Source organism: Bos indicus, chromosome X, assembly GCF_029378745.1.
Source record: "Bos indicus isolate NIAB-ARS_2022 breed Sahiwal x Tharparkar chromosome X, NIAB-ARS_B.indTharparkar_mat_pri_1.0, whole genome shotgun sequence".
Lineage (NCBI taxonomy): Eukaryota > Metazoa > Chordata > Mammalia > Artiodactyla > Bovidae > Bos > Bos indicus.
In genome coordinates this window covers 138,186,809-138,200,414 of record NC_091789.1, presented here as the reverse complement: position 1 = coordinate 138,200,414, position 13,606 = coordinate 138,186,809, and the positions used below count along the sequence as shown (strand labels likewise).

The window sequence follows — 13,606 nt, the reverse complement described above, 5'->3', positions numbered from 1 at the left end:
CAAAATTTCCAAAAGTGGATGCAACAACAGGATTGTCAAGTTCCTTGTGGCCACAGACAGACTGAACATCCTAGGACATCCTGAGGCTTAACACAGACTTTAGACATTCAGTAAGATGCAAGCACACCAAAAAAGGCACTCTGGCAAACACTCTGAAGACAGAAAGCCTCCAATTCCTGCATATCCTATGGTATCTATTTTAATTTATCAGTATTTTTCTTTAAAGTTTCTTTGATAGTATCCTTACAAAAGAGCTCCCCTTTCATGTATATTCATGAACATTTTATTCCAGTATTTTATACCATCATTTGAAATGTTTTAACATTTTCTAAAAACCAGTATTTGTTTTTAAATTGATATGAAATAAGAAGTTAATCTTTATCCCCCAAATAGTTAACTACGAGTACTTATTTGATATGAGTCATGAAAATCAGAAAAAGTCTAGAACAGTATCAACAGAAATGTAATGTTAGCCACACGTATAATTTAAAATTGGATTGTAGTCACATTTAAAAAGAAGTGAAATTAATTTTAATAATGAACTGTATTTAACCTAATAGTGAATTGGCCAAAAAGTTTGTTTGAGTTTTTGTAACGTTGTCTGGGAAAACCCAAATGAACTTTTTGGCCAGCCCAATACATTCAAAATATTATCATTCCCATGTGTAATCAACATCAACAAGGACTTCGATAACTGCAAGTTTCAATTAACTGTGATGTTTTAAAGTATTTGGCTTTCTTATATATAAAATAAAACACAAGGAAATAAAATTTTAGCAGAGATTTATTCATGAAAGGAAACAAAGGGGAAGAAGGGAATAACAGAATCAAGAATCCATCTTGGAAGACTTATATTCATCATAATCTTATCCACCCAGATTTACGTGTCTACATGCTATGCAGAATGGTAACCATTAGATAATCGAGAATCATGAATCTTGAAAAACTGCCTACTAGTTTCACTCTACTTAACAATTTTTTAAAATTTCTTAGTGAGAAATAAAAATGAAAAGGTTTCTGATTGTGCCTTGGTTAAAAAGAATGCTAAATTAATCAGGTGTCTCCACTCCCCACATACTCCAGTTCATCAGTGTTATGCTCTAACTAGCTTAGCTCATGTGAAGATACCAGGAGTCTAGCTGTTGCGCATCTACACTAGGCACCCTGGGTACAGCAGGCAACAACCTATTTCTTTCCAAGTATCTTCCTATAGATAGTTGGGACTACTGGTACAGGAGGAATTTTTCCAGTGGGTCCGGCAGGTACAGTTTGTGGATGGTCTTGTGACAGTTGCGACCCAAGCACTTCCGGACACACAGGCGGCACAGCTGGGAAAGAGCAGGTGGGCCTGCAGGAGGAATCAAAACACATGGTCACAGAGGAGGTGGTAGGAGACGTGCAGGGCCTGCCAGTCAGGCCTCGGGGACCTCCTGACTTGAGCTGCCCCTGAGGTGGTGCTGGCTGGGTCCTCACTCACACTCAGAGGGGGGACCTTCATTCTGACAAGGATCCCAGCTCAACAGAGGATCTGGAGAAAAGATACAACCTACTTAGACCCAGCTATAGCCTGCACCTCAGTCTTGGGAGGTCTCAAAGAGCTGTCGTGCCTGTGGCTTTGAGTCCCGAAGGAAAGCAAATTAACCAGGGTTGAAAACATGGTCAAACAGGCTGAATGAGCATTTGGCTGGGATCCTCGGCATGCAGGAGCATTTGTAATGCCCTGTTATTTCCTTTCCTTACTGTACCAACAAAGACTGCTGCAAGTAAATGTACGTAATTACTGGACTATACGAAGCTTTCCTTTTCAAGAAAATCCTATTGTCACAGTGTCTTGCACCCCATGAGAAATGGTGACTACATGGGCTGAGAGCCAGATAACACTTGGATTGATAATGCCAAGGAGCACCCATGTGCCTGAAAGATACCTGGAGGAGCAGACCATCGCCCTTAGTCAAGACCTTAGGAAGCTAGAATGCAAAGTGTCTCCCCTGTCACACAACTAAAGCTCCTCAGAGTGACCTCTGACATAGCTGGTATTCAGTCTTCTAGAGTGAGCATCTGTATTTATGAAGATGGAAGGCAGAGGAACTTGTTTAGAAGAAATATAGATCTTAGACCTGGAAACATCTTTGATGGAAGGAAAGACGAAATGTGACAGTGGCTATAAACCATATTCTTAGCTAATAGTTGTTAAGTCCCCGGTATTTCCAAACTGGGAGCTGTTAGTAGAGATTCAAATCAAAGAACAACCATTAAGGACACGGACTACTGGAAATAATGTAGACCCGTCTTACTGAAAGTGTGGCCTCAGACTGGCAGCATCAGCATCACCTGGGAGCTGGTGGCCACACAGAGTTTGGGGCCTCACCCCAGAGTTCCCGAATCAGAATCTGCATTTTAAGGAGATTTCCAGGTGATCTGTAAGCACCATGAAGCTTAAGAAGCACTAAAACTATAGATGCAAGCCTCCCACTCGGAAGGTATAAGGTATACAAGACGTGGGGGTGGTTTCACAAAACGGATCTGGTGAGTGAAATTAAACTCTTCCCCATTAGAAACTGTTTCAGAAGATTCAGGATTGTGGCATCAAAACATTAAGAGTGCACACTGGAAATATGGTTACCAAAGAGGAAGGAAGGGAAGGATAAATTAGGACTGTGGGGTTAATACATACACACTAGTATATATAAAACAAGAGAAACAATAAGGACATACTGTATAGCACAGGGACCTACACTCAATATTTTATAATAACCAATAAGGGAAAAGAATCTGAAAAAGAATATACACATACATGTGTGCTAAGTCACTTCAGTCACATACGACTCTTTGCAACCCTTTGCATGGCAGCCCGCCATGCTCTTCTGTCCATGAGATTCTCCAGGCAAGAATACTGGAGTGGGCTGCCAAGCCCTCCTCCAGGGGATCTTCCCGACCCAGGGATCAAACCCACGTCTCTTACATCTCCTGCACTGGCTGGTGGGTCCTTTACCACTAGTACCACCTGGGAAGCCCATATATATCTATATCTATCAGCACTTTGGCCACCTCATGCGAAGAGTTGCCTCATTGGAAAAGACTCTGATGCTGGGAGGGATTGGGGGCAGGAGAAGGGGACGACAGAGGATGAGACGGCTGGATGGCATCACCGACTTGATGGGCATGGGTTTGGGTGAACTCCGGGAGTTGGTGATGGACAGGGAGGCCTGGCGTGCTGCAATTCATGGGGTCGCAAAGAGTCGGACACGACTGAGTGACTGAACTGAATATATATATATATATATATATATATATATATATATATTGAATCATTTTGCTATATACCTGAAACTAACATGGCATTGTAAATTAACAATATGTGTATGCGCTCAGTCATGTCTGACTCTTCGCGACCCCATGGACTATAGCCCACCAGGCTCCTCTGTCCATGGAATTTTCCAGGCAAGCATACTGGAGCAGGTTGCTATTTCCTTCTCCAGGGAATCTTCCTGACCCAGGGATCAAACCCAAGCCTCCTGCGTCTCTTGCATTGGCAAGTGGGTTCTTTACCACCTGACTCACCAAGGAAGCCAAAAATCTATAATACTCCAATAATAGTAATAATAAGAGTGCAAGTTAGAATCTTAGTTTTTAGTTAGCATCCTAGTCCTACATTTTAGTAGCTGTGTGACCTTCTGAAAGCCCATCTCTTTGTGCTCCTCTTTTTTCTATTTGAAGCTGGGTTAAAGTACAAGTTACCATAAAGCTCTCATAGCTTTAAGGTTTTGAGAATTCAGTGAGATTCATCAATGTTTCTTTGTCTGACATATGGAAATCTGAATAATTACTATTACTTTAATGGTCTCCTGAGCATACAAATGCTCGGGAGAGGCTCAGATAGTGTTCTCTTTTTATGGCGACCCAGCATGGTTCTCCGTAGAATCTGGGATATCAAGCCTTGTAGAGGCCTGCCTTCCCTCCTCCAGCATGTAGAGATTCATTAGCCCACAGTGGATATGGGCATGGGGCAATGGGGAGCACAGATTCACCAACTCCCTGAGCTGGAGAACAGGCAAACAACTTCACCATTTAGTCCAGTTTCTGAAAGACACACTCTGTGTCCACTTGACCATATCTAACTCAAATTTTTCTCATTTCCCCTAAATTACCTTCAAGTCTTACAAAGCAGTCTGCTCAATCACGTGCTTATGCCAGGATACACGGGGCAGTTCCACCTTTTAAGGTGAAAGCAAATTTCTCTCTTTTCTTGTTAATGCACAAACAAAGCCACATACCAGGTGTATGAAAACGTCCCTTTGTTATAAGTGACAAAATTCCGTCTGGCAGTGCTAGAACTTGCCCCCCCCCCCACGTGCCACCCCCAATTAAAAAGAGGAAAAGTAAATAGGTAAGAGAGTCTACAGGGAGGCAGGAAGGAGAGAGAGTACATGTGCTTGTGGAGGAGAAGTGGATGCCCAGCCCTTCCTTACCTTCCCGGAGCAGGAGTGCCTGCTCCACGCTGCTCTTTGGAGCTGCCAGATCAAGTGCACTTTGGCCCTGGGCATTTTTGCATTTGAGGTTAGCCCCGTAGTCTATCAGCAGGTGGATGATTTCCACACTGTTCTGCTTGGCGGCAGCATGGAGAGGGGTGTCCAGCCACTGACCGTGGTTAACATTGGCTCCTTAAGAAAGCATATGACCACAATTTAACAATACACGTTAGTGAAGAAACACGACAAGCCTGAAGTATGCTCGCTGTCCATAAAAACATCTTAAACACCACGACATATTTGACAAATCTTTGAAAATATATGACTGAAGCCTAAACCCTCAGCAATGCCTACTAAGACTGTTTCCAAATATTTTGACAAGAAAAGTATTGAATAATGGTATTTTTATCCTGGAGAAAGAAATGGCAACCTACTCCAGTATTCTTTTTTTTTTTTAATATAAATTTATTTTAATTGGAGGCTAATTACTTTACAATATTGTATTGGTTTTGCCATACATCAACATGAATCCACCACGGGTGTACACGTGTTCCCCATCCTGAACCCCCCTCTCACCTCCCTCCCTGTACCATCCCTCTGGGTCATCCCAGTGCACCAGCCCCGAGCATCCTGTATCATGCATCGAACCTAGACTGGTGATTCATTTCATATATGATATTATACATGTTTCAATGCCATTCTCCCAATCATCCCACCCTCTCCCTCACCTACAGAGTCCAAAAGACTGTTCTATACATCTGTGTCTCTTTTGCTGTCTCGTATACAGGGTTATTGTTAGCATCTTTCTAAATTCCATATATATGCGTTAGTATACTGTATTGATGTTTTTCTTTCTGGCTTACTTCACTCTGTATAATAGGCTCCAGTTTCATCCACCTCATTAGAACGGATTCAAATGTATTCTTTTTAATGGCTGAGTAATACTCCATTGTGTATATGTACCATAGCTTTCTTATCCATTCATCTGCTGATGGACATCTAGGTTGCTTCCATGTCCTGGCTATTATAAACAGTGCTGCGATGAACACTGGGGTACACGTGTCTCTTTCCATTCTGGTTTCCTCAGTGTGTATGCCCAGCAGTGGGATTGCTGGGTCATAAGGCAGTTCTATTTCCAGTTTTTTAAGGAATCTCCACGCTGTTCTCCACAGTGGCTGAACTAGTTTGCATTCCCACCAACAGTGTAAGAGGGTTCCCTTTTCTCCACACCCTCTCCAGCATTTATTCCTTGTAGACTTTTGGATAGCAGCCATTCTGACTGGTGTGAAATGGTACCTCAGTGTGGTTTTGATTTGCATTTCTCTGATAATGCCACTCCAGTATTCTTGTCTGGAGAATCCCATGGACAGAGGAGCCTGGAGGGCTACAGTCCCTGGGGTCGCAGAGTTGGACACAACTGAGCAACTGGCGCACACACGCAATATCTCATAATGAACAGACATTTGCATACCCTATGACCAGCACTTCATATCAGATATTGTGTGTGCTTATTGGTCGCTCAGTTGTGTCCTTCTCCAGGGGACCTCCCTGACCCAGGGATTGAACCTGCATCTCTTATGTCTCCTGCATTGGCAGAGGGGTTCTTTACCACTAGCGCCACCTGGGAAGCCTCAATAGTAGAATGGATAAAGACACTGCACTATATAGGTACACATTATGTATTACTCAGCAATGAAACTGAACAACTACAGCTACTTGTAATAACATAAACATATCTTACAAATATAGTTGAGCAAGAGAAGGCAGGTGCAATATTAAACATATTATATGATGCCTGTTATATAAAACTTAAAATATATAATCTAACTAAACAAAATTCTGATTATTAATGAGAACTTAGGTGGTAAAATTAAAGGGAAAAGGAAATAAATCATTACCATAAAGGACAAGATGTTAATAACTGTTTTGAAGGAGGTAGGGTAAGTATAGTTTTGGGGAGATGTCACAAGGGGGACTTGTCTTTGCAATGTTTTATATGTTTTCATGGGTTGGGTTGCAATGGCAGTTGTTTATTACTTTAAGTTACATATTTTCATATATGCACACCTTGCTGTGTGTTATAGTTTGAGAAGCTGAAAAATAAAAGATGTATTTTTAGTAGTAAACTATTGGCAAAACTTTACATATCAGGTTGGCACAACTATGTGAAAAACCATTTGTCATTAACTAATAAAGATGAAGATGTCAATTTAAAAAAAAAGATATTTTTAGTCATTTTAAAACTGGAAATAGAACTGCCTTATGACCCAGCAATCTCACTACTGGGCATACACACCGAGGATACCAGAACTGAAAGAGACACATGTACCCCAATGTTCATCGCAGCACTGTTTATAATAGCCAGGACATGGAAGCAACCTAGATGTCCATCAGCAGATGAATGAATAAGAAAGCTGTTGTACATATACACAATGGAGTATTACTCAGCCATTAAAAAGAATACATTTCAATCACTTCTAATAAGGTGGATGAAACTGGAGCCTATTATACAGTGAAGTAAGCCAGAAAGAAAAACACCAATACAGTATACTAACGCTATATATATATATATACACATATACATATATACATATATATACAGTATACTAACTAAATATATGGAATTTAGAAAGATGGTAACGATAACCCTGTATGAGAGACAGCAAAAGAGACACAGATGTATAGAACAGTCTTTTGGACTCTGTGGGACAGGGAGAGGGTGGGATGATTTGGGAGAATGGCATTGAAACATGTATAATATCATATATGAAATGAATCACCAGTCCAGGTTTGATGCATGATACAGGATGCTTGGGGCTGGTGCACTGGGATGACCCAGAGGGATGGTACGGGGAGGGAGATGGGAGGGGGTTCAGGATGGGGAACACGTGTACACCCGTGGTGGATTCATGTTGACGTATGGCAAAACCAATACAAGATTGTAAAGTAATTAGCCTCTAATTAAAATAAATTTATCGACCCAGAGGGATGGTATGGGGAGGGAGGAGGGAGGAGGGTTCGGATGGGGAACACATGTATACCTGTGGCGGATTCAATTTGATATATGGCAAAACCAATACAATATAGTAAAGTTAAAAAATAAAATAAAATCAAAAGAAAAAAATAAACAAAATTTACAAAAGATATTTTTAGTCATTTTAAATGCTTTACTTGCTTTCCCATAAGAACTGTGTGACATTCAAAATTAAATATTTGCAGCTCACTTTAGTAGCTATTTTTTTTTTTTTGGGCAAAGGACAAAGCTAAGTTTATTTCGTATTAGTATTGAAACTGGAATCAAAAAAAAGTTTAATGAATTAATATAGGGAGTGACAATTGATCAGATCAGATCAGATCTGTCGCTCAGTCGTGTCCGACTCTTTGCGACCCCATGAATCGCAGCACACCAGGCCTCCCTGTCCATCACCAACTCACGGAGTTCACTCAGACTCACGTCCATCGAGTCAGTGATGCCATCCAGACATCTCATCCTCTGTCATCCCCTTCTCCTCCTGCCCCCAATCCCTCCCAGCATCAGAGTCTTTTCCAATGAGTCAACTCTTCACATGAGGTGGCCAAAGTACTGGAGTTTCAGCTTTAGCATCATTCCTTCCAAAGAAATCCCAGGGCTGATCTCCTTCAGAATGGACTGGTTGGATCTCCTTGCAGTCCAAGGGACTCTCAAGAGTCTTCTCCAACACCACAGTTCAAAAGCATCAATTCTTTGGCACTCAGGCTTCTTCACAGTCCAACTCTCACATCCATACATGACCACAGGAAAAACCATAGGGGATTTAAAAAAAAAAGACAAAAATCTCAGAGAAAAAAATTCCTATTTAAAGGTTCTTACTATAATCTGTACCTTTATGGCAGTGGCTAAGTTTAGGGAATCTTTAACCAAATAATAGTTTCAAGACCTTTTACTTTTCCTTGGACTCTCAGTTTCTGTATATGTCTTTGAGAATTTAAAAATGACTAAATAATTTAGCAGGATTAATCTAAAGTATTCTATGGGAAGTGTCTGCTAAATTAAAAGACGCTTGCTCCTTGGGAGAAAAGCTATGACAAAACTAGACAGTGTATTAAAAAGCAGAGACATTACTTTGCCAACAAAGGTCTGTCTAGTCAAAGCTATGGTTTCTCCAGTAGTCATGTACAGATATAAGAGTTGGACCATAAAGAAGGCTGAGTGCTGGAGAATTGATGCTTTTGAACTGTGATGTTGGAGAAGACTCTTGAGAGTCCCTTGGACTGCAAGGAGATCCAACTAGTCCATCCTAAAGGAAATCAGTCCTGAATAGTCATTGGAAGGACTGATGCTGAAGCTGAAGCTCCAATATTTTGGCCACCCAATGCGAAGAACTGACTCACTGGAAAAGACCCTGATGCTGGGAAAGATGGAAGGGGACAACAGAGAGAGAAGGGGACAACAGAGGATGAGATGGTTGGATGGCACCAGCAACTCGATGGACATGAGTTTGAGCAAGCTCCGAGAGTTGGTGATGGACAGGGAAGCCTGGCATGCTGCAGTCCATGGGGTTGCAAAGTCGGACACAACTGAGCGATTGAACTGAACTGAACTGATCCTCCTGGTAACCACACCTAGACTGCCCTCTGGGGAACCATCTTCTGTGATTCCCATCTCCTCTGTTTCCAGTGAAGCTCAACCATGCTGTGCAGACTGAAATCTAGGCCTAAGCCAATCTGGTCAAGGTATTCCCTTGGCCACCATGATTGGTTCAGAGATGGGCATGTGACTCAAAAAGAGCCAGTTAAATACAACTGGTTGTTTTCCCCTTGGATTTATGGGAAAGAAACTCTTGCTCTCCCTTGAGGCCCCCAAGGAGAACCACACCAGGTAAATGGAAGCACAACTGAGAACTACAGACACTCATCTCTGAAGTTCCATTTTAAGCACTGAAACATCAAATGCTGTCAGAATTTTGTCCAGCCTGACAAGAACTTAGTCTGTGAAGCCATGGAAAAGCAAGATTATTCAGTTCTTCTCTTGAAAAGACTACTGGAAGTTACCTAATTCTAGAAGCTTCTTCACACAGTCAAGCCTCTGGTAGGTGCAAGCCGCATACAAGGGAGTTCCAAGGTGAGGCACTTCTTGGTCAATGTTAACATTATTTGCCAGTAGAATCTCCATGCACTCTCTATTACCTGGTAGAACACAAGAAAACTTCACTCAAGTAAGGAAAATATTAACTATTCACAGAATCATTGGTTATCTGGAATGGGCTTTAGAAACAACCTAGATTTTTTTTTTTTTTTTTTTTTTTTTGGTAGCAGAAAAAAATTTGGGAGTGGGGGAAATCTTAGAAATTTCCAAAATAAAACCAATAAAAAAAAGAGCATGCCCATGCATCCCCCACTGAAATTCTTCCTCACAGCCTTTGAGGTACCTCCAACCAAACCAAGGGTTCCAAGGAATACAGATGAAATCACTCTCTATAATAAGTCCCTGGTTTACAGGCAGAGGCTACAAGACCCAGGGGGACAAATGACTCACACTATTATTACTCTGAAAAGCCAGTGCTCATATCCAAGGTAGAGAAGGCAATGGCACCCCACTCTAGTACTCTTGCCCGGAAAATCCCATGGACGGAGGAACCTGGTGGGCTGCAGTCCATGGTGTCGCTAAGAGTCGGACACGACTGAGCGACTTCACTTTCACTTTTCATTGTCATGCATTGGAGAAGGAAATGGCAACCCACTCCAGTGTTCTTGCCTGGAGAATCCCAGGGACAGCAGAGCCTGGTGGGATGCCGTCTATGGGGTCGCACAGGGTCAGACACGACTGAAGCAACTTAACAGCAGCAGCAGCAGATCCAAGGCCCAACCCTGACCCATCCCTCTCCATTACAAATCTCTCCTCTTCTTTGCCCATGCATGTAAGATTGGGTGGATGGCCATGCCATGCACCTCCTTATTTTGGTTAACCTGGAAGACTCCTATGATATTTAATAAAAAGCTTGAAGTATAAAATCTATTCAAATGCACTTTAGTGGCTAAGTTTAGCGGCTAACAAGAACTATATAAGCAAGAAATATCCTTCGAGAGTTGGCCCCATTAATAGACAGACATGATTAATTTGAAGCATATGAACGATTTGTTTGGGAGCAATTGCTTCTGAGGTATTGATGGGAGTTTTACAAAGAGTTTGTTCTTTTTAGAAGGTTTAAATGTTTCCTTAAAAAAATCTTATTGTTGATTAGCTTAACCAACCTTTTCTTTATAGATGACATAAAAGTAAGCTTCATCAAGCCTGCCTGATTTATCACAAATTCTGAATTAAGCATAATTATGCATTAAACCTATAAATAAAGATTCTGCAAATTCAAAACTATTTGTTCAACTAAGTAATTTTATACCTGGATTATAGCATTAATCTGTCAAAGTAGTAACTCAGACTGACCGCCCCCCTCCACTTTTTCATAGAGGTTTAAAGCTGTAAGAATTCAGAAATAATATCTAATCAGGACCTAAAACTTCCTGGTAAATACAGTGCATCTAATAAACATTTTAAAATAATTCCTGTCCCTTTTTTTACAGAAGAAATTGAATCTAGCTTGAGTTAAATTTAAGTATTCTCAGGAAGATTTTTAGTCAAATGACTGGCACTAATATAGTATCTAGAATAATAAATTTGCTATTTGTTCTTCTGTTCTGTGGACATTGGGCCCTAAACATGTTTTTATGACAGAAAAAAATGTGAGGAGACACATGAACTCTTTGTTTACGATAAGTATATATATATATGTATGTATATATATGTTACACACATAGATACCAAGCACTTTATATATAACCATCTAAACACTGCAGAACTACTTAATTCAAACCATTCCCAATATTTATCCATTTTAAAACTTGTGGATGGAAATGCAAATAATAGATTAAACTTTACTTCAAATCAAAATTTAAAACATTTTAAACACTTTCATTTCATTTCCAGAGTAACTATTTCCCTACAACTTAAAGGACTTACTTTAAGTTTGGGAAATAATCAGCATCAATTATCAAGAAATGTTTATCAAATATGTATAGGACAAAACCATAGAGATTTTACATTGAGATTTGGGGATTTTGTATCATTTATAGTGTGTGTTTGTGTGTGTGTGTGTACGGGCACGTGTCTGTGTGCATGTGTGTGTGTGCACGCATACTCAGTCATGTCTGATTCTTTGCAATCCCATAAACTATAGCCCACCAGGCTCCTCTGTCCACGGGATTTTCCAGGCAAGAATACTGGAGTGGGTTGCCACTTCCTTCTCCAGGAGTTCTTCCCAACCCAGAGATCAAACCAAGTCTTTGGCATTGCAAAAGGATTCTTTACCACTGTGCCACCTGGGAAGCCCTATCATTGATAGTAATCCTCTGCAAAAAAAACAATAATAGTACTTTTACCAAGTGACAGGTTTAACAACCTAGGACAAATCTTTCATTACTGCCTTTTGAAATACTTTAATCCTCATTATACCAGCAAAAATCACTGTTCTACAGTGTTCTAACTTCTCCATTGTATTTCTTTTAATTAAAATTTTTAAAAAACTTTGATTGTACTACACAGCTTGCAGGATCTCAGTTCCCGACCAGGGACTGAACCTGGGCCCCAGCAGTGAAAGAGCCAATGCCACCTAAGCACTATGCCACCAGTCAACTCCCTCCACTGTACTTCTGATCTCAACATAAGAGAACATCTCCACTGCTGGTTAACAGAAATGGTGTTCTTTGGGTGTTACCTCTGACAAATGGTGTTGGCCTTTCGATGGCTCTTCTTGTTCACGTCTAGTCTATGCACATAGGTATCTATGTGGCTAAGTCAGGTCTTAGTTGTGGCATGCAGAATCTTTAGTTGCAGCACATGGATCTAGCTCCCTGACCAGGGATCCGAACTCAGGCCATCGGAACCAGGAGCCCAGAGTCTCAGTCACTAAACCACCAGGGAAGTCTCTGCACATCATTTTCTAATTCCTTAATTTTACTCTTTCCATCATTTCTATGAGAATATAGAAATCTAGAGTCCATTCAAGGTTTCCAATGGCATGTTTTTTAAAGCTGGAACTTTTTTTCAAGAACTAATGACCTCGAGAGCCATCAGCTCATCTAGAATATATTGCTTGTTGTGGACGGTCACCTTTAATCTTCTATTAGAGAAACGATTAGCCTGGGCTTTCAGACACTTTCATAATTAATTTTATAGTCGTGGTTGATGTTTTACAGGCTTTGGGGCATGAGCTGTTCTCTTCTAGTGAGGACAGAGACAGAAACACAGCACAATTCATGGAAGTTACCCCTGTACGCGTAACTCCACCAGCTCCCACCCAAACACCAGCAAAGAGCCTCAAGTAAGGCCGACTCAGAGACTGAGCCCAGGAAACAGGGCATTTGAGGCAGCCAGCCATTCCCAGTTCTAAGAAAGGCTATGTCATTCCCCGGTGTTATTTCCTATTGAAGTTACTGCTGTAGGATTAATTAAGCCACACCTAGTCTCCTGGTAAAGAAGGTCTGGGAGATCCTTGCAAGGTGAACACTCTACCCTTGATTCATGCAGACTGAAGGGAGCCCCTCAATGTTGTGAGTGTGATGTGATGCCTCATTTACCTCTCTTCACTGCCTCGTGGATGGGTGAGGCCAGGTGCACCTCGAGCTGGGCCTTGGCGCCAAACTCCAGCAGCACGTTGACACACGCAGCACTGCCACTGCAGCAAGCATTAAAGAGGGGCGTGGCTCCATGAACTGTCACCCCATTGACCTAACGATGGCAAAGAGAGAACCAGACAGTTTGCACTTTCTTTCTCACCATCTCCCAGGGTGCATTCCTATGTAACTGCATGGGGAAATGTGCCATGCTGGTCAATGAGTGAGACAACTCTATGTCCTTACAGTATTGTGCTTTTTAGGTACCAGCAGTCTATCAACTGTCACCTATAAATAGCATCACAAGTGGGGCAAAAGGGGTCAGTTTTTTAAATGTATTCAGAGGTACTCTAGAGCTTCTTAGGAGCCTCCTGGCTATTGAGGAGTGGTCCTATATTGGGGTGTAGAACACGGTCTCTGGAACAACTACGGCTGGTGTTCAGATCCCAGCTCTCTTTTACGTGCTCAGAGATCTTGCTTGGGATAGGAGC

At 41.4% G+C, this 13,606-nt stretch overlaps 1 protein-coding gene across 5 annotated transcripts in view; it reads right to left on the bottom strand.

Moving 5' to 3' along the window:
- Positions 1–766: 766 nt before the first annotated feature.
- ASB11 (ankyrin repeat and SOCS box containing 11) overlaps positions 767–13,606 on the bottom strand; it is a 32,124-nt gene continuing 19,284 nt past the window's right edge. For all 5 annotated transcript variants that reach the window (XM_019955889.2, XM_070783593.1, XM_019955888.2 and 2 more), the window contains 4 exons: positions 13,080–13,230; positions 9,501–9,635; positions 4,470–4,661; positions 767–1,348 (listed from right to left, as the gene is read on the bottom strand). In XM_019955889.2, coding sequence (XP_019811448.2) covers positions 1,224–1,348; positions 4,470–4,661; positions 9,501–9,635; positions 13,080–13,230 — 603 coding nt within the window. In that variant the 3' untranslated portion in view covers positions 767–1,223. The remainder of the gene's footprint in view (positions 1,349–4,469; positions 4,662–9,500; positions 9,636–13,079; positions 13,231–13,606) is intronic.